Source organism: Gallus gallus, chromosome 28 (assembly GCF_016699485.2).
Source record: "Gallus gallus isolate bGalGal1 chromosome 28, bGalGal1.mat.broiler.GRCg7b, whole genome shotgun sequence".
Lineage (NCBI taxonomy): Eukaryota > Metazoa > Chordata > Aves > Galliformes > Phasianidae > Gallus > Gallus gallus.
Window position 1 is genome coordinate 3,987,043 of NC_052559.1, and position 25,476 is coordinate 4,012,518.

The following is a 25,476-nucleotide window of genomic DNA, read 5'->3' on the forward strand; positions in this document are numbered from 1 at the left end:
ACCCCCGGTGCTGCTCTTGTTGTAAAGGACAGACTGGGAAGGGGGAATTCGCCCTGCCGAGCTCCGGCCCCCCCCAGCCAGGGGCCGCCCCGCCGTTTCCCCGCCCGCCTGGCGGTACCGGGGGTGCCGGTGCCGGTACCGGTGACCTTGGCAGCCGGCGGCCCTGCGCAGCGCCGGGAGCCGGGCAGGGCCGGGCCGCGCTCCCGGTGCCGCCCCCTGCGCGGAGCCGCACCGACAGCACCGGCAGCACCGGAGCTCTCCTGCGGTCGCCCCCCCCCCTCCCCTCCCCCGCCGCGGGCCGGCACCGCACGGGTGCGCGGAGCCACGGTAAGTGCGGGACATCCCGGTACCGGCACCGCGTGCGGGGCCGCTCGGTGGGGCCGGGGCTGGGGGGGGTTCGGGCCGTTTCCCCCCGCGCTGCGCTGCTCCCCGCGTCCCGCAGCCCCGGAGCTCCCGCCGCAGTGCCCCGCACTGCAACACTGCACCGCACCGGGACCTCCCCGGGGGGGGGGGCGGAAGGGGCTGCACGGCACTGGGGTCTGCCCCCTCCCCTCAGCCACGCACCGACCCCCCCCGAGCTCTGAGCGCCGTTGGGGGTCCGGACCCGCGGGGGGAATATGGGGCACGGGGGGATCGCAGCCCCCGGGGGGGGGGAAGGGGACGCAGTGCAGGGCTGTGCCCAGGGAAAGGGATGCGGGTCATCCGGGGGGGGGGTCGGGCTGCAGCCCACTCTCGCGCCATCAGTTCAGTTTCCAGATGTGCCATAAATAACTCACGAGATCCGTCCCGCAGCGCGTGCCATGAAATATTCATCCCGGCTGTAACTGAGCGGGTGAAGCGGAGTTCAGCACTGCACAGCCTGGGGGTCCCCGCGGGGCGCTCAGCCCTCACCCCACAGCGCTGCCAGAACGGGAGATGGGCACACTGTGATTGGGGGAGGGGGGGGCTGCGGGGGGTCCTGCAGGTGGGGCCCGGCCTTGGTGGGGATGGGGAGTCAGATGTGATGCTTCCCCCGTGCCGCGGTGTTGGTGGGTGCTGATGGCTCCGCTCGCCCCCCAGATGTGTCCCCAGGGACCCTGGGCTGCGCTGCTGCTGCTGGTGGGTGTCCTCGCCTCCGACACACCGCCCAGCGCCCGGGGAAGGAAGAAGGTGGTCCACGTCCTGGGTGAGTGCTGGGGGGGGTCCGTGGTGGGGGAGCGGGTGCCCCTCCGTAGCCTTTGGGGAGTGGGGTTTAACATTCATGGAAGCACAGCGGGGCTGTCCCGTGGCTTGCAAAGCTCCCCAAAAGGGGGAATCCTCCCCAAAAGCTGCTCCTGCCCATCCCTGAGCCGAGCGACCGCTCTGCCCCACCGCATCTCCACCCCATCTGACTCTGCAATGGGGCAGCTTTGGGGACAAGGATCCCTCTGAGCTCCGTGTCCTTTGCAGAGGGGGACAGCGGGGCCGTGGTGGTGCAGACAGCCCCGGGGAAGGTGGTGACGCACCGGGGCGGCACCATCATCCTGCCCTGCCGCTACCACTACGACGTCTCGGCCCACGACCCCGACGAGATCCGCCTCAAATGGACCAAAGTGACGGAGCCGATGGCCTTCGTGGACGTCTTTGTGGCTCTGGGGAAGGCGCGGAGGGCGTTCGGCAGCTACCGCGGGCGCACGGCGCTGCAGGAGGACGGCTTTGGGGACGCCTCGCTCATCATCCGCAACGTCACCCTGCAGGACTACGGGCGCTACGAGTGCGAGGTCACCAACGAGCTGGAGGATGACACCGGCATGGTCAAGCTGGATCTCGAAGGTAGCGGCACGGCGCTGGATCTGATGGGGATGGGGATGGACCGTCGGTGGCCACGTGTGCTGCGCGGGGTGACATCGCCGCCGGTGCCACATCGTCGGGCTCAGCTTTACGGCCGCTTGTTTGTCCCGGCATGTGCCGTGTTTTATTGCATCTGTTATTGGCTTTTATTGTTGCTCCAGGTTTACGTGCTGGCAGCTCGTAAAGGCCGGAGATAGATAGCGGCACGGCCTCGTAAAGCACCAGGGGGGACCGGGGCGCGTGGCAGCATCGGTGCCGCACGTGGCTCGGAGCTGAGCTGCGGCACAGGCTGGAACGGCTGGGGATGCTGAGAAAAGGGGAAAAGCTTTGTTAGCGCACGGCCGTGCTGCAGGGGCTCAGCCCCATGCCTGGGTGCTCTGTATGGCATCGCGTCGACGTGACCCCCACTTTGCTATGGGGTGAAGGGTGGATCACGGGTGACACCCACACGCCCCAGCCCCCCTCGCTGCCCCACAGGCGTCATTTTCCCCTACCACCCGCGCCTGGGCCGCTACACCCTGAACTTCCACGAGGCGCAGCAGGCGTGCCTGCAGCAGGACGGCATCCTGGCCTCGCACGACCAGCTGCACCAGGCCTGGCTGGAGGGCATGGATTGGTGCAATGCAGGCTGGCTGCAGGACGGCTCCGTGCAGTACCCCATCTCACACCCGCGGGAGGAGTGCGGCCGCAAGGACACGCCGGTGGGTGTGCGCAACTACGGCTACCGGCACAAGGAGAGCGAGCACTACGATGCCTTCTGCTTCACCTCCAACCTCAACGGTGAGTGGGGAAACTGAGGCACCACTCTGCTTTTAGGGCAGAGGTTCCCCTTGGAGAGAAAGGGCCGTTCGCAGTACTCTCCCTGTGTCGCAATGCCGGGGTCCTGCTGGATGGTGCTGGGGGTTCCCAACCCCAGGAGGTGGCTGCACATCCCCACGTCACATCGCGAGGGGTTTGGGAGTGGGGACCCCCATCCAGGACCGGGGTCCATCTGTGTGCTGCCGTCACCCGCTGCTCGGGGGCACTCACTCTCAGCCCAGCTCTGTGTTCCCTGGGCAGGAGCAGGGGATGGAGGTAATTGCAGCTGCGAGTGGCCCGGGTGATGGATGAGGCCCAGGCCACGCAAGACAGATAGGAGCCACGAGGGCTCTGGGGCTGTGTAAATTCCTCTTGGCTGGCAGGGCAGTGCGGGGGGGGCTCTGCGGATGTTTGTTTAATGGTGGCAGGCAGGATAAATAGCAGGCAGCACCGCCAGCACCGGCGGCACCACGCAGCCCCATAAATCTGCCCGTGCTGAGCGGGGGTCCCCACGGCTGGCCGCTTGCCTCCTCCATCCCTTCCAATGAGGATTGGGGTGGGGAGGCCCAGAACCCCCACAGGGATGGATGTGGGGGGGCTCACACCTCCCAGCCCCATCCTCACCCAATACCCCATCCTCTGGTGCTGCACCCCATCCCCAAACCCCTTTCTTTCCCACCACCTCCCCCCCTCTTTCCCAGGCAAAGTCTACTTCCTGAAGACATTCCGCAAGCTGAGCTACAGCGAGGCGGTGCAGGCCTGCAAGAACAACGGGGCGGCCGTGGCCAAAGTGGGGCAGCTCTATGCTGCCTGGAAGATCCAACTGCTGGACCGCTGCGAGGCAGGCTGGCTGGAGGACGGCAGCATCCGTTACCCCATCGTCAACCCACGGGCACGCTGCGGTGGCCGGGAGCCCGGCGTGCGCAACCTGGGCTTCCCGGACAAGAAGTACAAGCTTTTTGGGGTGTACTGCTTTAAAAAGGCTGGCGATGCTCCTCCCGAGAAGAAGCAGGGCGAGGGGCATCCCAACCGCGTGTGATGCAGCGCTGGGCTTCCCCACGAGGCTCCCCCAGCCCTGCATGGCTGCGGAGCGCCCTCGGACTCTTCTGGGAGCCCTTAGGGTTGAGGCTGTGCACGTGGAACTGGAAGAGCTCAGGTGATGCCAGCGGGTGCTGTGCTGTGCCCGGGCCCGGTGATGCCTGGGGGGAAACTGAGGCACCGGGAGGAGAAAGCACTGAGCTGCCCGGGCAGGAGGATCCAGCACCAACCTGGCAGAACCCATCTGCAGTCATCGCTTAGAAATCAGCGCATTGCATGTGCAAAAAGCCCGGCCAGAGCAACGCAGGACTGAACCCCGCGTCCCTGTGCTCTCCAGCTCTGCGCCGGGACCAACCCCGCCTCGGGGTGCTGCAGGTAACACACAGCAGGGGGGGCATAGCCCCAAAATCTGGCACCAATGCAGGCGGTGCCCGCTCGGGGCAGCAGCCTCTCGCCCTCGCGCTTGGCTTAGTGCAGAAGCTGTCCTGAGCTGCTACCCCCGGCCAGGGGCAGCTCTGGGTGTCATGCAGCCCCAGGGCTGTGAGCTGGACTTAGGTGAAATAAAAGCTTCAGCTGCTTTGGAGAGCTGAGCCGGGCTCTTGTGTCTCCTTGTCCTGGTGCCTGCTGGCGAGGGCAGCAAAAGGGACCTTGGGGTGCACAGAGCCATTGGACAGCACTCACCCCACCTCCCCCCCGACTGAACATCGCTCATGGTTTCTCTCTGTATCCAAAGTCCCAGTCCAGCAAAGCTGGGCATGTTTCAGGGCTTCCCCAGCAGCATCCCTACAGCATCCCTACTACAACCCTACAGCATCCCTACTACAACCCTACTGCATCCCTACTGCATCCCATCCCCACTGACAGATCAGGACCAGCCCCAAGTGTGGGGAGCAGCACAGTGCCAGCAGTGACCCCTGAGCCACCGTGGGGACAGCAGGACATGGGCTGGGGACCCCACGTCCCCCACACGGGGGGGCACAGCAGCTGCTTCTGTGCTGGGCACAGCTGAGCACAGTGCATCCATCACCTTCACAGCCCATCCAGCACCGCTGACAATAAACAGCTGCCGGGAGGTGACGCGTTGTGGCCACTGGGAACACAGGGAGGGGACTGGGGGGCCACCAGAGCCCCAGGTGATGCTGTGACACAGTGACGGATGGCAGTGGGGAGGTGACACAGCCCCGACGCGAGGAGGGTCGTGTTGGATAACACCAATTCAGCAACGAAAGGATGTGGATGGAGAGCACCGGTCAGGGAGTGCATCCCACCTCCACGAGGTCCCCGCACCCGCAGTCCCCATCGCAGCACAGCCTCGGGGGCTGCTCAACTGTTAAAAAAATTTATTAAAATGTCCAGCAGTACAGAAACGCAGAGTCAGAAATGCCACGGAGGAGGGGAGGGGGTACGGGACACGGCAGTCACATCGCAAACAGCAGAGATCAGAAAGCGCCATACACACACACGCCAACTCCAACGGGGAACAATGAACGGAAAAAGGGAAATCCAACCCCAAAATCCAGCCCAGGGGGTCCCACAGGGCGGGACGGGGACCCCGTGCTGGTTGTGGGGACACCGGCGGGGCAGGAAGACGGAGGGGGGCTGTTTAAAAAACCGGAGCCCCCCCACAGGGCAGTGGGGTGATGGGTGGGGGCTGCTGCGTGTCCCCCCACAGCCTGGAGGGGAGCAGAGCCCGGGGGGCCATCGGCCGCCATGGGGCAGCCCCCTCAGGACCCAGCGGGGATTTCGGGGTCCCCATGTGGGATCAGGGGCTCGACCCCGGGGTGGGGCATGCAGGGGGGGGCTGGGGACGCACACGCAGCCGCCCCCGCTGGGTCCTATTCCCTACGGGGCCGGGCATCCTAGGAGCTAAAGCAAAGGGGGTTATAAAAGAAGGGGGGGGGGGACGGGACCGGAGGGGGTCAGGGGACGTCACCACGTCCCGTCCCACGGACGGCTGTTCCTGGGGTGCCTGGGGACCGCACGCTCACTGCCCCCCCCCGGCCCTAGAAGTAGTGGCCCTCCTCCATCCAGTCCAGCCGGAGGTGCTTGCGGTGTTTTCGCCTCTCCTTGCGGGGTTTGTGGTGGTGGTGCTGGTGGTGCGGGTGGCTGTGGCGGTGCCGGTGGTGCCGCCGTGCCCGGTGCGACCGCCTGGCTAACGGGGGGCAAAGAGCGGAGACGTGGGGGGGTCAGGGAGCCCCCATCCCCACGGCCCACCCCCCCCCCCTCCCCCAGACCCCACTAACGTTTTGTGCAGAGCAGTTTGGGCCGGTCCCACTTGCCGTTGCTGTGGCATCTGATGGTGGGGATGTGGCGCTGGGTGAAGCCCTCCTCGCATTGGTAGCGCACGCTCGAGTGGATGCTGTACCGCTCCTTCTTCTTCCCCACGAGGAACGCGTTCTCCACCTCCGGGGGGGGCCCACACAGCACTGGGGGGGGGACAGTGCCCCATCAGTCCCACCCAGACCCCTGGTATCGGCAGGGGACATGGGGACAAGAGGCACGGGGACAAAGGGACACGGGGACATGGAGACAAGGGGACACGGGGACACGGAGACAAGGGGACATGGGGACATGGAGACATGGGGACACATTGACAAGGGGACACGGGGACACCCCACACCTGCCGTGGCCTTAGGACAAATCCCATCCCATCCCATTGGTGCTGCACTGAGGTGTTCCCGAGGATTTACAGAGGTAATTAATGGCCCTATTGGGGAGAGCGCATCGTTCCGCGCGGCCGCGGGAGCGGGAGGAGCGCTCCCAGCGAACAGCTGGAGGTTAATATAACTTTCAAGATAAGGAATGAGAGCTTAATAGTTTTAATGGTGGCAAATTAAGCAAATTAAAGTGGAGAGGGAAGAATTAACTACAGAGGAAGAAAAAATAATGGAGATTAAGGGGAGCTGCTCGAGTTTTCTTTGGGAGAGGTTTCCTGAGGATGAGGAGGTGCCAGGAGGCCGCGGGAGGGGGATGAGGGAAAGGGAGGCTGCGATGGGGAGGCTGGGGGCCATGGGATGGGGATGCTGTGGGATGGGGGTGCTGGGATGGGGGTGCTGGGATGGGGAGACGATGGGCCATGGGATGGGGATGCTGTGGGATGGGGGTGCTGGGATGGGGAGACGATGGGCCATGGGATGGGGATGCTGTGGGATGGGGGTGCTGGGATGGGGAGATGATGGGCCATGGGATGGGGATGCTGGGGGAGTTGGGATGGGGAGGAGGGGGATGACGGATGGGGCTGCTGATGGGTGCGAGATGAGGATGCTGAGGGATGTGGGATGGGGATGCGGGTGGCTGCAGGATGGGGTTGGCAGACGAGCAATACCTGTGCCTTTCTTGCAGATGTAGGGCAGGTTGTAGTTGCAGGGCACGTCGTTCCACTTGCCGATCTCGTGGGACACCAACACCACGCAGTCCTCACCGCCCGCAAAGAAGTTGTCGGGTTGGTTCTCCCTCCAGTTCTCGTATTGCTGGTGGGAAACGGGGGAGGCTGAAAGCACCTCCACCCCACATCCCCCACCCCACGAGCAGCCTCCCCACGGGTCTCACCAGGCCGGTGTTGTCCGTCCATTGGAAGTCCTGCTCCACAATCCTGTCATTGAGCCCGATCCAGGTGTTCTCGTGCCCAAAGCCTGGCGAGAAAGGCGTCAAAGGTGGCCCCAGGCACCGGCATCCACGGGGCTGGGGAGCACCCGGGGGTGCTGCTGCTCCCTTCCCCCCCCCCAAAGTGTGCCCATACTGTTGATGAAGCCGTGCTCCTCCTGGGAGTGGATGCTGGTGAGGTGCCCGGCGCGCCGGCGGCAGTCGCGCTCTGCGTCCTCCCAGGAGCGGCGCCGGGAGAAGTAGCGGTAGCAGTGGCCCTGGAACTTGTGCCAGTTGTGGTCACAGCCCTCCGTGTCTGCGGGGACGTGGGGACACCAGGGCTGGGCAGAGGGACGGGCACCCCCCGGGGTGTATGGGGGCTCCTGGGTTCAGCTCCCCACCCCATATGGGGCAGGGCTGGGGGGTCCGGGAGCTGCCCTGCCCCATGCCACCCTCCCCACCTTTTTCACAGCGGCTGCCGCCGTAGCTGGGCAGGCAGAGGCAGACGAAGGCGTTGACCTCATCGATGCAGGTGCCACCGTTCTGGCAGGGGCTCGACAGGCAGTCGTCAATGTCTGCAGGGATGGTGAGGGGCTGCAGGCACGTCGATACCCCCGGCACCCCCTGCCCTCCCCGTCCCCACCACCAGCATCCATCCCAGCACGGCCTCCCGCTCACCGATCTCACAGTTCTCCCCGGTGAAGCCCGGGGCGCAGCTGCAGCCGCAGATGGAGCCGTTGGCGTGGCACGTCCCGCCGTGCAGACAGGGGTTGGTCTGGCATGGGTCAGCCGGAGCTGTGGGGTGGGAGTGGTGTCATCGGGGCACTTCACCCAGCCCACCCCATTGCCCCCAGCCCCATGCAGCAGGACGCCCACGCAGCCCCAGCTCCTCGGTGGCACAGTGGGGACAGTGCGGCCCCATGGTGGTCCCAGGGCAGTGACCACAGCGGTGCTTCCACCTCTCAGTGCCTCTAAACTTTAAATCTATCCTTTTTGCAGGCACTAAAGGCTGTGCGTGCTGAGCACCCTCAGCCAGGAGTCACCTCACACACTGTTATTATTAGGAGGATTATTTAGGAGGATGCTTTCCTGGCTCACATTCGTAGCTCAGCTCACTTTGAAAAACCCATCACAGTCAGCGAAAGTCCCCACTGAACCCCACGGTTTGGACACCTCTGCCTTAAACCCAACCCCAGTGCGCTGTGCCCCGTGCTCACCGTGCTGGCTGCTGTTGCTGGTGTCTGCCCACACCAGCAGCTCCCGCTCCTCCAGCACGGGCTCCTCGCCGCTCCCACTGTCAGCATCCAGCAGCAGAGCCCCCCCGGCCTCCCCTGGTGTGGTGGGCTCAAAGAGCGGTCCCGCACTCGGGGCTTCAGGCCCCTCTGGCACCCATGGGTGGGGGGCGGTGGGTGATGGCCAGTGGGTGTCAGGGGGTGCTGGGGAGTGGGTGGCTGTGCTGGGAGGGGGGTCACTCTTTGCCTCCCCCGAGGTGTCCTCCTCACCGGGGCTGGGGGGCTGTTGGGGATCCAGGGGGTGTGGGGGATACTCCTCTCCTTCCAGCCCTGGCACAGAGGGGTTTGGATGCTGTGGGGCAGCTGTAGGGCCATCCCCCACCCGCCCACTGCCCTCCGATGGCCACTCGGAGCCCAACCCTGGGGTCACCTCGCTGTCTGTGGGGGGAGCCGAGGGGACGTCCGGAGCCACTGAGGTGATGGCTGCTTCATCCCACGGCCCCGTCCCCACATCCAGGTGCTCATGAGTGGGTTCAGCCCCCATTTTGAGTGCCCCCTGGGGAACTGTGGGGCTCAGCCTGCTCTGCGGATGAGGAGAAGACAATGCAGTGGGGCTGGGGCTGCCAGGGAGCCCCACGGGTGGGAGGACGAAGGTCACCGCCTTCCTCTGCCTCTCCAGCGAGCCATCACCCAGAGCCCCACTGCTGTCACTACTGGGCTGTGCGGCTGTGCCGGGGCCCTCAGCCACCAGTGGGGCTGGGGGCAGTGGGGGCCATGGCGGGATGGGGCTGTCATCCTCCTTGGGGGCAACGTCCCCAGAGAAGTCCTCGATGACATCTGCAGGCGGCTGAGGGGAGTCACCGCGGGGCTGAGCCTCCCCAGTGCTGATGTCCTGGTGGTGGGAAGTGTCACCGGGAGCCATGAGAGTGGGGGGGGATGATGGCAGGGATGTCCGTGTGGGGCCCCCGGGACCATGCGGGGATGTAGGGGGGCTCCACTGCGGTAAATCCCTCCGGGAGGGAGGCACAGGGATGGTGGATGGTGCCAGCAGCTCTGCAAAAGATAAAAGCACTGTGGGGTCCTCTGGGCGGGGTGGCAGAACCCCAATGCCACCCCCTCACCCCAAGCGTCACTTACTGTGGCCAACCTCCTCCTCCACCTCGTTGGAAAGTGGGTAGGGACCTCCTCTATGGGGGCTCTCAGCACTGGGACGGGTGATGCTCCACGTCTCCACCGCATTGGCTGCAGCCCCCTTCACCTCCAGGGCCAGGATGGGGGCCTGGGTGACTGTCCCCACTGGGTCCTCGGCCACTGTGTGGTCACCGGCCACTGTGGGGTCCTGGACCACCGAGGGGTCCCGGCTCTGTTGCTGCAGCTGGAAGTAGCGCCCATTCAGCCCAGCGTAGCTGCTCTGTTTTGGGGTGCCGGGGGTTTCTGCTGCCACAATGGGGACTGTCCCCAAAGCCGGTGCTGCTGGTGGCAAGCTGGTGACCTCCTGGGCTGGACTTTGGGTCTGTGGATGCAGGGTGAACAGAGGCTCTGTGGGGTCGGGGAATTCTCGCAGCGCCGGTGCTGGGCTGGTGCCAAACAGCTCCCGTGGAGAGCCCCGCAGCGCCGGGTCCACCGCATTGAGGGCTTCATCCTCGAGCGGCCGCACCGATGAGGACGGGGAGGATGCGGAGGCCATGCTGCTGCCCCCGGGGATGTCACCGCGCCACGCTGCCGTCACACTGCTTGCCAACCGCAACTGCTCGTCCTCGGCACCACCCGGCCCTGCAGCCCCCAGCTGCGGCAGGACGCCGGCACGTGGGCTGTCCCCGGAGGTGGCCATGTCCTCATGCTCCACCAGCACGTTGTCACTGCCCAGCGGCTCCAGTTCCCTCTGCTCTGCGGAGGAATCGGGAGCACCCGCCGCGTCCCCTGCAGGGATGGGGACTGGGGGTGAGCCGCTGTCTGGCACACAGCAGCGGCCCCGAGGCCGATCCTCGTTACCTTTATAGCAGTACGCATCGAACTTGGAGGCAGGCAGAGGGAAGCCGGTGCGGTTGGGGAAGCGGTAGAGAGTCCGGACGCCCGGCGCCTCCCCGCCACACTTCCTACGTGGAGCCAGGATGGGGTACCTCACGCTGCCATCCGCCAGCCAGCCCGGGTCACACTGGTCCAGGCCCTCACGCCAGGCCAGGTACAGCTGCCCCGTGGTGGCCAATGCAGCCCCACGGCCCCGGCAGTGCCTCCGCGCCCCCGATAAGGTGAAGCGCCCTGGGGCTGTGGCATAGAACACCTTCCCTGCAAGAGAGCGCGGCGCATTGGATGGCCGTCCCCATCGCCACGGCGGCACCGAGCGCACCGAGAGATGTCCCACGCATCCCCCAGTGCTGCTTGCCTTGCAGCTCCCGTGCGTAGCAGTAGACATCGTACAGCTCGCCGGGCTCCCTCTGGCCGTAGCTGCGCACCCCGGGGAGGCTGTTGCGGTCCCCATAGCAGCCGGGTCGGGACAGTGTGATGGGGTACCTGCGGGACAGGCTGGGTGGGTGCCCGGCTCCGTGCCACCCGCGGTGAGGGGTGCCCGTGCCACGCACTTACCGCACACTCTGGTCGGCCAGCCAGCCTGCATCACAGTTGTCATAGCCGTCCTCGAAGGCGGCCTGCAGGTGCTGGGGAGAGGCGATGACGGCCGAGTTGTCCATGCAGGCACGCCGGGCAGCAGCGAAGGTCAGTGCATAGCGAGCGCCCGCGGGGCGGTAGTGGAAGACGACACCTGGAAGGGAGCAGCGCCGCTCACACACGGTGTGCTGGGTGCATGGGGCACACAGCTTGCAGAAGAGGGTGGGGTGCACGGGGTGAAAGATTTACATGCAAGGTTTGCATGGGGTGCACAGCTCACAGGGAGCGCACAGCATGGAATCACAGAATCACCAAGGTTGGTAAAGACCTCCAAGATCATCCAGTCCAACCATCCACCTACCACCAGTATTTCCCCACTGAACCGTATCCCTCAGTACAACAGCTAACCATGCACAGCTTGCAGAGGGTGCGCAACTCACATACAGTGCACAGCTTGTAGGGTGTGCACGGCTTGCATGGGTGCACAGCTCAGGGGGAGCCGACAGCATGCACAGCTTGCAGAGGACACACAGAGAGCACTGCTCACATAGGGTGCACAGCTTGTAGGGTGTGCATGGCTTGCATGAGGTGAATGGCTCACAGCATGCACAGCTTGCAGAGGATGCACCCTACAGCTCACACAGGACACACAGCTCACCAGATCTGTGCTGTTCACGTGCATCCCATGCATTCCCTATAAGCCTTGCATGCTGTGCGTAGCTTGTAGGGTGTTCCAGGCTTGCACAGGGTGCACAGCTCACGGGGGCCGCACAGCTCACATCGGGTGCAGGACTCACACAGCCCCCCCCAGGCAGCACACAGCCCTGCAGCCCCCCCAGCTCACCCATCACCTCGAGGGGCAGCAGGTCCTGCTCATCATCGATGCCAGCCACCACCTCGCAGCGGTACAGCCCCGCATCGCTGGCGCGGGCGGCGCGCAGCAGCAGCGTCCCGTTGTAGCGGTCGCGGGCGTAGCCGGGGAGGGACACGCGGCCCTCGTAGGCTTTCACCACCTTCACCACGTTGTCCTTGGCCACCAGGATGGGGACGTCCTCCCTCTGCCCGCTGGCAGAGCGCACCTTGCTCCATTTGACGCGGGGGGGGTCCGGGGGCTCGTTGGGGCCCAACGAGGCGGAGGGATGCAGCAGGAAGAGGCAGGGCAGTGCCACGGGCTCCCCCAGCCCCACTCGCACTGCCTGGTGCTGCACCCGGCTGATGTGGATCACCTTCCCATCGTCCTGGGAGCCTGTGGGCAGAGGTGTGGGGTACCGCGGGGGTGGGCTGCAAAATGGGGCACTGAGGGGGGCTGCTCCATCCCTGAGCTGCCATTCAGGGGCACCGGGGGAAGCCACCCCCGAGCTGGGAGAAAGCGTGGCAGCAGTTCTTAGGTTCATAGAATCAGTGAGGTTGGAAAAGACCTCCATCCTCCTCCTGCACTAATCCTGCTCGGCCCGGCCACGCTCCCACAAATCCCATCACTCTCAGCCCCCCCTGGGGTCGTGGAGGATGCTCCCCGCAGTGCTGAGCCACTTGGGGATGGTCACTAATCCCAGTGCTGCCCTCCACTGCCTTCCCACCCCACAAAGCTTCACCCCGAGCCCATTCCTGCCTCGGGGGAGCAGGAGGGTCACAAAGCCCCACAGCAGCAGAATGCTGCTGTGTCCCTGCCGTGCGGGATGGGGACATGGGTGGCCTGGTGTCGGGGGGGAAGGTGGGGATGCAAAGCAGACCCAGAGATGCACAAAGCCAGCCATGGGGGTTGGCTCAGAGGGGGGTGCCAAGCAACGGGATTAAGGGTTTAAGGGATCCCAGAGCGGGGGGAGCACGGCCACCCGGGGGGGCTTTTCCCTCACTAATCCCCTGCCGACCCTTCTTCATCCCACTGCAGGGCTGAGGCACAGCGTGGGCACCGTGCAGTCCCAACCCCCACCGAGCTGCTGCTTCTCCCTATAAGTATTCCTTATCACTGGTGGTTCCCCACTTGCTGCTGCTGCTAATTGTTGCGGGCTCATCATCCCCAGCCAGTGAGTGCTGGCGACTCGAGATGACTCCCTGTTCCTCTTCCAGCCCTGTTCCTCCTCACCGGGGGGGGGGACACAGCACCCATCCCTGCGTGCCACCCGCCTCACTTACCCAGCACGGCAATGGGGAGCAGGGTGAGCCCAAGCAGGAGCCAGCAGCCGGCATCCCCCATCACATGGACCATCCTTAACCTGGAACGAGAGCGGGGTCAGCTGCTCGCTGCCTCTTGACTCAGTGCTCCACAAATCACGGGGGGGGTGCAGTGACATCGTCCCCCCCAGGAGCCACAGGAGCAGCATTGGCTCTGCTCAGCAGCGGCGCACGAGCACAGGGAGATCGGTTTTGCTCCTGGTGCCACACACAGTGACATCCCCACACCTCCACTATAGAGGCACGGGTGCAGTCGGGGGTCCCACGGCCCCCTCAGCACCAGGTGCAGCCTTCACTCTGCTCCAGCATTAACATGCAGCGGGTGCCTCCGGCTGCTGGAGCCGGGCTGGAGCACAAAGCTCCCATCCATCTGTTTTACCGCAGCACCGATTAGTGCTTTCTAAATCATCTGCTCTCCAGCCCGGGAGGGATGCTCGCTCCCCAGCTCTGTCAGTGAGCAATGGTGTGGCCCTGCCCTGTCCCCTGCCCAGGATGGGGAGCTCCTGCTTTGGGGGATGCGGATGGAACCCCCCGACCCTCCCAGGCTGTGGCTTTGGCTCAGCCCCCAGCTTCCCTGTGCCCTGATGCTCCATTTTCCAACCTCTGGTTTCTCACTCTGTCCCTTCTGCTTTTACGGGACAAAAATAGAAAGAAAGAGCAAAACGATAAGAAGAAAAGGAGACCCCCCTGTGTTCAGTGCTCGAAAATGGCCCTTCTGGGGGGTACAGAACTGGGTTTTATTTCATCTGTTCTACAGAAGAAACCATCTGCAACCCTATGGCTGCCCCTTCCCTTTTGCACAGCTCCGTGGTGCTTTCTGCTTCCAAAAACTGCTGCTAATAAAAGCGAAGGGGTGACCTGACCTGCAGTGCAGCTCCACGCTGAGCCCCAGCCTGAGCTCACCCTGGGAGAGATAAGGGAACAACCAGGAACAGCTGCCCCACAGAGTGCCCAGGAGCCCAGCCAGGTACAATGGCTGCTGTGGGGTGGGATGCTGCGGGGATGGGATGCTGCAGAAGTGAAGGTAAACCAGGGGCTGCAGAGCTCTGCTCTCTGGGATGGAGATCCCATCCCTGATGCCCCAATGGAAACCAGCACTCCACTTTTCCCTGTTTCCCTGCTCCAGAAAAGAAAAAGACAACCAAGTGCCTTGGCATGGCATGGCATGGCCAGGCTGCAGTTCCAGCTCCTCCCCACTGAAATGCTGATGCTGCTATTCTAAGGCATCAGGAGCTCTCCCAGCACAAACCCTCGGTCCAGGGCTGTGGGAAGGGGCAGCTCCAGGACCTCCAGGTGGGGATGGAGTGGGGGGTGCAAGATGTGGATGCTGCAGCGGGATGGGTGCACCCAGGACACACAGCAGTCGGACACAACCCAAGACTTCAGATCACTCACAGTCCCTTTTCTTTTTTGGCCCTTTTTGCCCTCATTCTCCCTTTCTGCACCCCTCAGCACCCATCCCCTGCAATTTCCAGGCCACACCAGGCAGTGGGGCAGACCCAGAGGTGAAGGAACGCAGTGGGACCCCGAGGAGCCTCATCCACGTGCCCACCTATAAACACTTCCTTAAGCTCTCCGCTGTTTACCCAGTGCTGCTGCTCTGCAGACGGACGCTCGCTGAGCAAACGCGGCCCGCACTGCTGGGTAAACATTCAATATTTTATTTAAATGTTAAACATGGAAGTTGCTCTTTGGATGCGCAACTGCCTGCCGTGGCCGCATGGATGGACAGACGGACGGACCGCGGTGCCACGGCCGCCCCTGGGCTGGCAGCAATGCCCTGGGCATGGGGAGGACATGGGGCTGTGTGTCACCTTCCCTGACATCAGCATTTCTGCAGGTTTTGCTTTCACAGCAGGGACAGCACAGAGCTGGGAGGGGACATCAGCACCCGCTGCCTCCCTGGGGACCTCAGGCTGTGAGCCGGGGGGGGTCCTGGTGTGTCTCAGCCCGGGAAAGGGGCACACAGCCCCAGTCTGCTGCTGTGCCCTGAATCTGAGCGCATGGGGACCACATCCCCGGTGGCACTGGGACTGCTCCAAGCAGGAGGACAAAAGGAGGACCCTGCCACGGCCCCAGAGCCCACGTCGAGCCCACGGCAACCTCAGAAGTTGATCCCAAGGTCAGGGAAGCGGCACCACAGCCCCATCCCTACCGGTGCTGAAACCACACACAGCCACCACCACAGACCCCATCGGGACCACCGGGGACAAAGCGGAGCCCAGCACAGCCGCCCTCCCCCCACCGATTCTCCTTATCGCAGCGTCCCCAACTCAGCGCCCCGCTGATTCCAGAGCCATCTCCTCCCACCTCCTGTACCCACCGCCCCATAACCCGGCCCCGGTGACCCCATCCCGGGCGCTGCAGGCTCAGCCGGGTGTCACCGCGCTGTCACCGCCGCACAGATGTTGGCACCCAGAGCCGGCGCCGGCCGTGCCACCGCATCCCGAGCGCTGCGGGTGGGTGGGTGACGCCGCGGGTTGGTGGCACGGTGACACCGGCGGTGCCACGTGGCCGGGCCCTGCTGGGGACAATGGCGGTGTCCCCAAGCTCCGGGCGGCCCCTGCTGCAAACCGGGCAAAAGCAAAAGGGAGAAATCTAAAATAACGGCGGTGCAAAGCCGCCCCCCCCCCCCCCCCCCCCGCAGCCCTCCTCCCCGGCCCAGGCGAACATTGTCACATCTGTCACTAGCTGTCACCTCATGAATAATTCATCAGACTCATGAATATGCAAAGCAGGGGGCTGGTGATTAGCTCCAGCTGAAACCTAGCTGAATTCCTCCCTGGCGATTGGGTGCCGGGACGACCCTGCGACTTTTGGGGCATTCTGTGGTCCCGAGCCGCCCCGAGCCGTGGGGGGAAAGGGGAGGGTTGTGGGGTGAGCGGAGGGGACACTGCGGACAGCCGAGGGGACACGGGCTGGGGATGGGCGGGAGACAAGGGGACACCGCCACCCCCGGGGGGCCGCAGGAGGACGGGGTGCCCCCACCCTCGGCTTCGGCCCGGCGGTGGGGGTGCCCCATTCCCGCACCCCCCCAAGGCGGGTGCTGGCACCGTGACCTCCGCTGTCCCCACGGGTCGCTCCGGTCCCCAACTGCACCGGGGGCACCGCGCAGCGCTTCAGCAGCACGCGGCGTCCCCGCAGCGCGGTGCCCCCCCCGCACCCCACATCCCTTCGGCGGGGAGGGGGAACCCACGCGGACCCCTCTGCGCTGCGCGGCCGCGGAAGGACCCGGCGGCTCCGCGTCCCCTCCTCTCTGCCCACAACAAAGGAATTCTGCACTCCGCGCTGCCGTCACAGCAACGTGACGCTCCGCTCCCCCCCCATCCTGAGAGCATAAATTAGCACCTCGGAAAACTGTGATCGTGTCCAATATGGGCCCTTTGCTGGGTGCGATTTTTATTAGGCAGACAGTCTGCAGCCTTTATTTTAGAATTTGCTTTTATTTTTATTTTATTTGCTTATTTTTTTTTCCTTTTCCTCCCCTCTTTCTGGCTCTCCCTGGGAGGCTGAGCCCCAAACCCAAACAGCATCACGGCAAACCCCACTCCTGCTCCGCCAGCAGCACCGGTGTCCACCCCAAATGCAGAGGTTGGTGGGTGCAGGATGCGTGCAGTGGGGCTGGCACGGGGCTGGGCCTCAGCACCTCCCTGTCCACAGCATATGGGGTGTGCTGGGACCTTGGGGACCCCCCTGAGCATCCCAAACCCCTCGCGGTACCCAAACCCCTCGCGGTACCCAAACCTGCATGCGTTCCGCCCTGCATCACTGCAGCCATCCAGCCCGGCCTTGCCATGCGGGGTCCCCATGCTGGGGGAACTGGGACTCATCCTGCCCATGCTGCTGAGCTCCCGTTGGGACCAAGCCCTGTCTGGGAGCTTGTGGGGGCCACTGGGAGCACCATGTCTGGGCTGTGAAACTTTCCGGCTCCCTCTCTGCTGGGGGAACAGCAGTGGCCCCAACACGGAGCAGGAGGTGTGTGCAGGGGAGGGGGCTGTGAATTGTGGGGAGAGGGTCATGGCACACCATAGCGGGGGGCACCCATTTGCCAGCACCTGCCACCCTCCCCATTGTCCCTGCTCTCTTCTCCCTGTCACTGCATCACTGCCACCATCCTCCAGCCCTTCCTGTCCTACTGGCCTCAGTGCTGGCATCCCACAGCCCGGGTGTCCCCAGCCTGAAAGCACTGCCAACCCCATCCTGGTGTCCTCAGCGTCCCTCCGTCCTGCTGTCCCCACGATCCCACCCCATTGTCACCCAAGCCCCACTCCCGATCCCCTCAGCCGGTGTCCCTTCCAGCCTCCCCATCCCGCGCCCCCCAGTCCCCCCCCAGTCCCTCGGTATCCCCAACCCTCAGTCATAGCGCAGCCCTCCTCCCAGCCCCCCTCACCCCAACGCACCCCGATGTCCCCCAGCCCCAATCCCTCCCTCCGCAGCCCCGGTGCCCGCATCCCGCCGCCGTGACAGCCGCGTTGTTTCCATCCCCGATCCGTCCCGCTCGTGTCACAGCGGTGCCACCGCCCCCATCCCCGGCCCCGCCGGCACCGGGCACCGCAGCGGGGGCGCGGCGCGGGCGGAGCCGGTACCGGTTCCCGGTACCGCACGTACCTGGGGCCGTGCTCACGGCGCGCAGAGGGTCATCGCCGCCGGTGGAGCCGCGCACCGAGCGCCCCGCCGGCACCGGGGGCTTAAAAGCGGGGAGCGGATAGGGGGCAGCGGGGCCGGGTCCCCCGGAGGGGGCCGAGCCGGGCCGGGCCGGGCCAATCGCGGCTGGCGGCAAGGCGCGGCCCCCCCGCCGGTGCCGCCCGCCCGCACCTGCCCGCAGCGGCGGCGAACCCGCGCCCGCTCCGCGCCCGCCGCGCTGCCCGGTGCAGGGCGAGGGGCGGCCGCGCATGCGTCGCCGCCCCCTTCCCCCCCCCCTTCCCCCCAGCAATCGGGGCCGCCCCCTCCCCTGAGAGCGGGGCCACCCCCCGCCGCCGGCACCGCAGACCCCGCCGTTGGGGTGGAGCGGGTTTTCTCTGGAGGGGTCTCAATAGGGGGGCACCTTCCATGCCGCCCCCCCGGCAGCGCGCCCCCGCATCCTGCCCCGGCACCCGGGGGTTTTGGGGTGTCACCACACAGGACAGATTCCTCCAACCACTCTGCTCGCCAAAACCAGTGCTCAACCATGCAGCCCTCTCCACCCCATTGCTGCATGGGGACCGGCTGGCTCCAGGCATGCTTTTTGGGGGGGGGGGGGGGGTTCTGGATGAAGGACACCTTCCCCACACCCCTAAACCCCTGCTGCACTTAGCATCCTGCAGCCCCCCCCCTCCCCCCCCGTGCTCCACGCAGCCCCACGGCAGCTGGAAGGAGCTGAGGATGCAGAAAGGAAGAAGAGGAGGATGTGCAAAGCCTGGGAAAAGCCCGAATAACCCCAACAAAGCGATGAGACACAAGGAAGCTACGATGCCAAAAGTGACCCCCAACATGGGGGGAAACCGTCACTGAGCTGGGGGGGGTAGAGGGGGGGGGCTTTGTTCCCCCCAAACTTGCCAGCCTGAATGCAGAATGCCGCCCTGTCTCCTGCAGCTTGGCCGGAGATGGGCACCCTTTCTCTTCTTCATCTATAGGATGGGCGCGCGGAAACCCGAGAGCAAAGTTCTCATTTCCGACTGCATTGTGAGGGACTTCACGGCCCAGGCGCTGCTTCCTGCCTTTTGTGAGCCCCTGTCACAGAGCCCTTCTGTTCCCATCCTTTATGCCACTGCAGCTGGCATTCCTGCCCCCAAAGGTGCCCGAGCATGGGGGAAGGCGCAGGGGTTAAGGGCACCGTGGTGTTTGCCAAGTGGGAGAGGGGAGAAGGACCTGGCGTTGTTAATGTGCTGACACCACCCTGTTCCCACTTCCCACACATCCAGGTGTCGGGTGGTGTCACCCTACAGGTCTCCAGTCCACAATATTGAGGGAAAAGGTGCACCCGTGGGTGCTGGCTGAGCTGAGCTCTCACACCGCGTCCCCAACGTGGGGACATGGAGGAGCACGGATGGTCACGTTTGAGGGCAGCACCACTGCTGGAGCACAGCGGGAATGGGGTCAGCCCCAAAATGCTCACCCGCTCCCGTGAGCACCATTTGGGATGAGGATGCTCCTGGTCCCACAGCCACAGCAGTACCCACACCTCCACTGCATTCCCTCCCTGAGGACGTCGCCAGCTCTTCCCCTCTCCCAGGAGGGAGCTGACAACAGTACAGCCTCGGATGGGTGATTCCTCCCCAGAACAGCTCCTGCCCTGCGGGATGGCTGCTCTGGAGCCCAGGCAGCAGTGAGCCCCGCGGGCAGCCCCAGCCGTGCCGATGTGCCGCCGGCCATTTGTCTTGCAGAGCGAAGGTGCCGGCAGTGAGTTATCAGAGCTCTCCTCTCGAGTGGAGATAAATGTCATAACAGACACCAGCCAGCACGGCTTATGGATGAGGATTTAATAGACACCGCTCCCCCCGCGCTGGCAGCTGCGCCGTGCCCGGGGAGCGCGGCCCGTGGTGGGATGGCACTGGAGACCATCAGCTGTTCCTAAGGGCAAGAGGTGAATCTGTGGGGTCCCTGGTGGGGACGAACCCTGGTGTCCCCTCGTGCCATGTCCTCCTGGCAGGATAGAATGGGAGATGCTGCTGCGCGTGGCACAGAGGGATGTCCTCAGTCCTCCACGCTTCGTGAAGAAAGGGAATTGGGATCTGCTGTGGGGTCCAGCCGCACCTCCAGCCCGTCCTCATTTCCCACCCTGTGCCCCCAGCGTTGCCCACCCATGAAGGGCAGCGGCAGCTCTGCCTCAGGCTGCTCCCACTATGGAGCCCACGATGCGCCGTGTCCGCAGGCACAGCAGGGTCAGGCTGGCGGCCCCGACACGGCAGCACGTGGTCACTCCGCTCTTTGGCTCTGCTCATCTTCATCCCCATCCGGTTTTGTCCGAGGGAACAGAGAGGGGATTGGAGCATCTTTTTGAGCTGGAACACGGGTTTCTGGTGAAATCCTGCAGCAGTGTTGCCGTGACGACCCTCCTGCAGCTTCCATCCAGCGATGTTTTCCTTTGTTGTGACAGGGACGCGGGGAGGGCGCCGGGGAGGCGGCCGCGGGCATACGGGTGCAGCACGGGGAGGAGGGCTCCGATCACCAAGGGTCGGGACCTGCCCCCCCCCCGGGAACAGCAGCACCGCGTATGGGGCATCGGCACAACGCACCCCTCCTACTACAGTATGGCCATAGGGAGCAGGAGCCACACGTGGCACGAGTTTGGAAGCTCTCAGCCAGGCGTCCCTCCTGCCGAGGACCACAACGCAGAGGGGACGCCGTTACGGAGCGGCGCGGCCGCATCGCTCGGGGCGCACGTGGGGGACCCATCCCGCGCCCCGCAGAACCGCTTGTTATTCCACTCAGGTCTGCTGCCAGCTCATGGAGCTGGTTCCAGGAGAGCTGCCACATTCATTGGGAGAGCGGCGTGTTAATGAGGCCCCCGCCACCGCAGCTGGGGCCAGCGCTCGGGGCACTGGAACGGGGACAGGCAGCGGATGGGCGGACGGACGGCTCAGTGGGGCCGGGCGCTGCGTGAGCAGCAGTGTCAGGTTTGGGTGAGATGTGGCTGTGGTTCAGTGCTGGGTTTGGAGCAGGGCAGCACACCCTGATGGCAGCTCACCCCGATGACAAGACGTGGCGGGACACCTCCGTGCTCCAGAGAGGATGCGGTGAGCCCCATTGCCACGGACCCACTGCCTCGCTGCTCCCAGCAGTGTCCCTGCTCCCAGTCAAAGCCAGCACTGCCCTGGACTTGACCCCAGCACGGTGACCAGGGCACGGAGGGGTCTCTGTCCCCGCAGTGTTGGGCTGGAGGCTGTTGTGGGCACGGTGCTGGCGATGGGGCTCTGCCCTGGCCAGGCACAACTCCCTCCAAACCCACCAGCAGGATGAATTGATTTTATTTTCTGTTTCCATGGCAACTGCCTCCTTCCCATCCCCCTCCGGCCTTCTGGCAGCCCAGCCCCACTCCTGAGCCCTCCCACAGCGCCCACCTTCCCCGGGGACACAGGGACACGGCTGTCACCCATCCCTGTCCCCCCCCAGGCACTCCCAGGAGTAGCACTGCCACCAGCTCTAAAGGATCCAAACCTGCACCTCTGCTCCAGTGCAGCATGGATGTGGGATTTGGGTGTGCGGTGACAGAGTACACACGTGTCTCCCTCCAGCATGGGCACAGGGGACATTAACCCGGCCTCAGCTCCCCCGACACCAGCAGCAATTAGCACAGGGCTGGATGTGGTGCTGTTTTATTAGCCCTGGCGGTAATTGCCCTCCTGGTCCTGCCCGTGCACTGAGCAGCAATTCCACTGTGCAGAGCCAGGCTCATTAACAGCACACATCCGCCCCTGCCACCTGCTCACAGTGACACGTACTCCCCGGCCCTAGAGGCACTGTGGTGGTCCAGCCACCACCATCCCCACGGCACTGTGGGTCCCCCAGGTGCTCAGCACCCTCTGCTCCACCGATGGGTGCTCACTCTGCTGGGAGTTCTGCAGCCAGCTACAACAAGGTCACTGGGATGACGTTCCTCATCCTGCCTCCTCCCAGTGCAACACTCTCACTGCCACGCACTGCTCCTTCCCGGTATGAAGATGCCACCACACTGCTATGGAGCATCAATTCCCATCCCAGTGCCAGCAGTGCGCCAAATCCCACCCAGACCCCCCAGTGTGAGCACCCAGAGCCCTTCCATGTGGGGATGGAGGCAGAGCTGCATCCCATGGAGCTCCCTGAGAACAGGCAGAGCACTGTGCCGGGCAGCGGCTGCAGCGCTGAATGGGCTGTGCTGCATTCACCGGTAATCCCCAGTGTTTACACGGAAGTGGAAATCAATCGTTGCAAGTAATTAACTGCAAAGGGCACAACACCCGCTTCTTCTTTGGAAGCAGCTCCTGTGCCAGCCAAGGTTGCTCAGCAAAACTCGCACGCCAGCACCCAGCACACAAAAAGCCCTGGCAGCGCTTCCTGCACTCCGGCACGAGCTGCCTGCACTGCTCCTGGGGGGATCCCAGCAGTGGGGCTCCCAGCAGTGGGACTGGGGCTCTGGCTCCATGCTGCCCTGCGGCCTCTTCCATGGGGTTTTGGATAAAGGCAGCTCTGAGTGCAGTTCAGATGGCAGCCGGGAGCATTCAGCACTGCGGTCAGGAGTGAAGCATCCCATGGCATTCCTCGAGAGTGAAGGAGATGCAGAGGATGAAGAGCCTCGGGGATGTGGGGTGCTGAGCAGGAAAGAGTGGGCAGGGGCTGGGACAGGGGAAGAAATGTCCCCCAGGTCGGCGGGGCTGCAGCAATGCAGAGAAACCTCAACGTGCCCCACTCAGAGCTGGAATGCTGCTGGGAGAGGTGGGTGGGAGGAGGCGTGGGTCGCGGCGGCAGAAATAGCAGCTTGGTCCCCCGATGTGCGATTAACCGAGTGACATTTAAGGCTCCTGTGTTTTTGACCCAATTTCTCAGGCGAAACTCAAGGAAGGAGGAGGAGGAGGAAGGTGCAGCAGCATGCGTCATGTGTGCACGTGTGCGCTGGCGTGTGCCACTGCATGCACGTGTGTGCTAGCGTGTGCCCTCACCGCCACGTGTGCGCGTGCACACGTGTGCCAGCATGCACACATGTGTGCACGGAGCTGGGGGGGAGCAAGGCAGGAACACAAAGACCCCGGGCCCTGCACAGAGCTGTGCTGCGAGGGGGAGGTGAGCGCTCTGCAGCACTGGGTTTATTTTTGCTGCTGCCTGAGCTCAGGCAGCCTCAGCACGGTCACTGTGACTCATGCCGGCAGACAAACACCCAGGGATGCTCCAGAGGGCTGCAGACCACCGTGGTGGAGGTGGTGGCTTTTGTCACCTCCCTCAGCAAATTGGGGCTGGTGAGAGATGCAGAATGCAGCAGGGCTGGGGCTGGAAGCAACACAGAGCAACCACAAAGACACGGAGCCGTGGGCAAGCACAGCAGCACCGTGTGCCTGGGAGGGAGCGTTCTGAACAGCTGCCATGTGTGTGCAGAGGGCTATTGCTCCCCACACAGCTGCTGGGGGCACGGAGACTCGGGGTGCACAGCTCAGCACCCAGCAGGGATGGATGCTGGAGGAGGGTTGGGGTCACCCTCTGCTTCCTGCATTGGTGCAGGGGTGCTGGGAGCATGCAGGGATTTGGGAGCGTGTTGGGGTGCGCAGAGGTGTTTGAACGTGGGATGCTTCATTGCAGGGATGCTGGAGCACGCAAGGATGCTGGAAGATGCGGGGACGCTCGGCTGTGCAGGGATGCCGGAGCATGCAGAGGTACCCGTGTGCAGCGATGCTCCGGCGTGCAAGGATTCCTGCACACACCGCACTCCCTCACTGCAGTGCCTCGAGGCCGCTGCTTCCAGCCGCGCTCCACCACTGCCACCTACAGAGCGGGACCAGGAGGGCACCGGGCCGGGGACAGCCCTGAATCAGCCCCGCCGGGGGGGTCCCCATAGCCCGGAGCTCAGAGCCCGTGCTGGGGCCAGGAGGGGGTGCTGGGGTGGAAGCGAAGCCTTTGCAGGGTCAGCGCAGGGCTGCGGTCCCCCGCGCCCCCCACCATCGCCCCGGGCGGTGCGGGACCGGCGGGGGGCGGAGCGGAGCGGGGCGGGACCGATCCGGCCCCACGGAAGGGGCGGTGGCGTTTCCTGCACGGGGGTGGCACGGGGTGAGTGCGGGGCGGGGGTTGCTCGGCTGTTCCTATTTCTCGGGCTCCCTAACGCTGCTCAGGTGCTTCTCGGGGGGGTCCCGGGTGCTGCCGTGCTCCGCTATGTCCCTATTACCGTCCAGGTCCGTCGCACGCAGCGATGCCGGCGGAGCCGTTGGTCTGCGCTGACACCGCCACGCGGTGAGTCCGGGTCCCCGGGGGGGGGGTGGGGACCGGGGTGGTTGCCGCTGACCCCGGCACGGTGCCGCTCCCCCCCCCCCTCCCCCCGCAGGGTAAGCTCGGTGCTGAACCGCGACGTGAAGCAGTTCGGGAAGAAGCACATGTTTGACGCCAACGAGGAGACGTGCTGGAACTCGGACCAGGTAGGGGCACGAGGACGGGGGAGGATGGAGGGTGGGGGGACCGAAGGAGCGCACGGCCCTCTGTCCCCCCCATAACCCGTCCTCGGTACCATCTCTGCCTCCAGGGCTCGTGCCAGTGGGTCACCCTGGATTTCCCCCGCACCGTCAGGGTCTCCCAGCTCCACATCCAGTTCCAGGGGGGGTTCTCCAGCCGGCTGTGCACGCTGGAAGGTGAGGGGCTGCGGGGGGTGCGGGTGCTGTGCCTCCCTTTGTGCACACCTGAGGGTTTGGGGGCTGTGCCTGCTGCAGCCTGCAGAGCCCCATAGCATCTCTGCACAGCTGCCTCCACCCGTACCCTTCACAGGCTGCAGAACAGGTGAAGAACTGGTGAAAATATCCGACGTGTACCCCGAGGACATCAATGCCATGCAGATATCCTTTGCCATGTTGCAGGCTGGCGGAGCTGTCTTGTAGGTGACAGTTCTGCAGGTGCCTGGTGGCACTTTGCTACTGGCAACTCAGCAGAGCTGCAGTAATTCCGGACATCCCCACCCATGCAGATCTCCCATGTGTCGAGCTGTTCCCCTGCCTGCTTTCTTTTTCCTTCATGGGCCCCACACAGATTCCAGGTGGAGGAGACAGCACTGGATACGTTGAAGATCACCTTTGAGAACAGCATTGACTTCTTTGGACGCATTGTGGTGTACCACCTCCAGGTGCTGGGGGAGAGGCTGTAGGGCAGCAGTTGCCCATCTGTCACCTGCATTCCCCTGCGGGGGAGCTGCCCATGTGGGGGAATGGGACAGCAAACCCCACCAGCGGTGATGTGCCACCCCCAGCTGCATCCCAAAGTGCTGATGGAGCGGGGACCTCCACCCCATGGGATGGCAGAGCAGGAGAGACACTCGTGCAGAGCGCTACAGGCTGGAATTGTAAGCCACCTTTGCTGTCTTTTGGTGGGATGCAGCCTGTGCAGATAGCTGAATAAATGGTGGTGTCCCACAGCTCCTTCCCAGCTGCTCTTTGGGTAAATGACACTCCAGGACTGAGCCCCTCAGTGTGTGTCCTGGACTCAGTGCTGTCAGAATGGTGGTGTATGAGCTGGGTTATGGGTGAGGAGGAGAAGCTGCCCCCTCCCTGTGCTGTGGTGCTGGCTATCTGTTGCCTTCATTAGCCACCCCTGAATGTGA

General features: G+C 64.5%; 3 protein-coding genes across 3 annotated transcripts; 2 read left to right on the forward strand and 1 right to left on the reverse strand.

Annotated features, from left to right (window-relative positions):
- Positions 1-211: 211 nt before the first annotated feature.
- HAPLN4 (hyaluronan and proteoglycan link protein 4) lies at positions 212-4,228 on the forward strand. The gene is made up of 5 exons (XM_015300119.4): positions 212-327; positions 1,060-1,165; positions 1,429-1,791; positions 2,287-2,589; positions 3,309-4,228. Exons 2-5 carry the CDS (start codon positions 1,060-1,062, stop codon positions 3,644-3,646), a joined length of 1,110 nt encoding a protein of 369 aa, XP_015155605.1. The 5' UTR covers positions 212-327; the 3' UTR covers positions 3,647-4,228.
- A 734-nt stretch (positions 4,229-4,962) lies between these two features.
- Positions 4,963-18,129, reverse strand: NCAN (neurocan). The gene is made up of 15 exons (NM_204740.2): positions 17,844-18,129; positions 13,197-13,276; positions 11,908-12,309; positions 11,043-11,217; positions 10,843-10,970; positions 10,452-10,745; positions 9,597-10,379; positions 8,445-9,512; positions 7,906-8,022; positions 7,689-7,802; positions 7,385-7,543; positions 7,195-7,277; positions 6,971-7,115; positions 5,889-6,071; positions 4,963-5,797 (listed from the first exon to the last, which is right to left on the reverse strand). The coding sequence occupies exons 2-15, from the start codon at positions 13,267-13,269 to the stop codon at positions 5,649-5,651; spliced, it is 3,873 nt and encodes a 1,290-aa protein (NP_990071.2). The 5' UTR covers positions 13,270-13,276; positions 17,844-18,129; the 3' UTR covers positions 4,963-5,648.
- A 4,889-nt stretch (positions 18,130-23,018) lies between these two features.
- NR2C2AP (nuclear receptor 2C2 associated protein) lies at positions 23,019-25,290 on the forward strand. Its single transcript, XM_015300120.4, has 7 exons — positions 23,019-23,143; positions 23,481-23,945; positions 24,068-24,125; positions 24,217-24,307; positions 24,412-24,517; positions 24,651-24,718; positions 24,907-25,290. The coding sequence occupies exons 1-7, from the start codon at positions 23,047-23,049 to the stop codon at positions 25,021-25,023; spliced, it is 1,002 nt and encodes a 333-aa protein (XP_015155606.4). The 5' UTR covers positions 23,019-23,046; the 3' UTR covers positions 25,024-25,290.
- The last annotated feature ends 186 nt before the right edge of the window (positions 25,291-25,476 follow it).

Bases quoted from the DNA above. Each gene is read 5' to 3' on its own strand.
- NCAN (NM_204740.2), bottom strand. From the start codon at position 13,269: ATGGTCCATGTGATGGGGGATGCCGGCTGCTGGCTCCTGCTTGGGCTC. The intron at 11,218-11,907 runs GTGAGCTGGGGG...GCTCCCTTCCAG, and splicing joins GCTGCCCCTCGAGGTGATGG to GTGTCGTCTTCCACTACCGC. The intron at 5,798-5,888 runs GTTAGTGGGGTC...GCCCCCCGTTAG, and splicing joins CAAACTGCTCTGCACAAAAC to CCAGGCGGTCGCACCGGGCA.
- NR2C2AP (XM_015300120.4), top strand. From the start codon at position 23,047: ATGCCGGCAGACAAACACCCAGGGATGCTCCAGAGGGCTGCAGACCAC. The intron at 23,144-23,480 runs GTGAGAGATGCA...GCTTCATTGCAG, and splicing joins CCCTCAGCAAATTGGGGCTG to GGATGCTGGAGCACGCAAGG. The intron at 23,946-24,067 runs GTGAGTGCGGGG...ATTACCGTCCAG, and splicing joins CTGCACGGGGGTGGCACGGG to GTCCGTCGCACGCAGCGATG.
- HAPLN4 (XM_015300119.4), top strand. From the start codon at position 1,060: ATGTGTCCCCAGGGACCCTGGGCTGCGCTGCTGCTGCTGGTGGGTGTC. The intron at 1,792-2,286 runs GTAGCGGCACGG...GCTGCCCCACAG, and splicing joins GGTCAAGCTGGATCTCGAAG to GCGTCATTTTCCCCTACCAC. The intron at 2,590-3,308 runs GTGAGTGGGGAA...CCTCTTTCCCAG, and splicing joins CTTCACCTCCAACCTCAACG to GCAAAGTCTACTTCCTGAAG.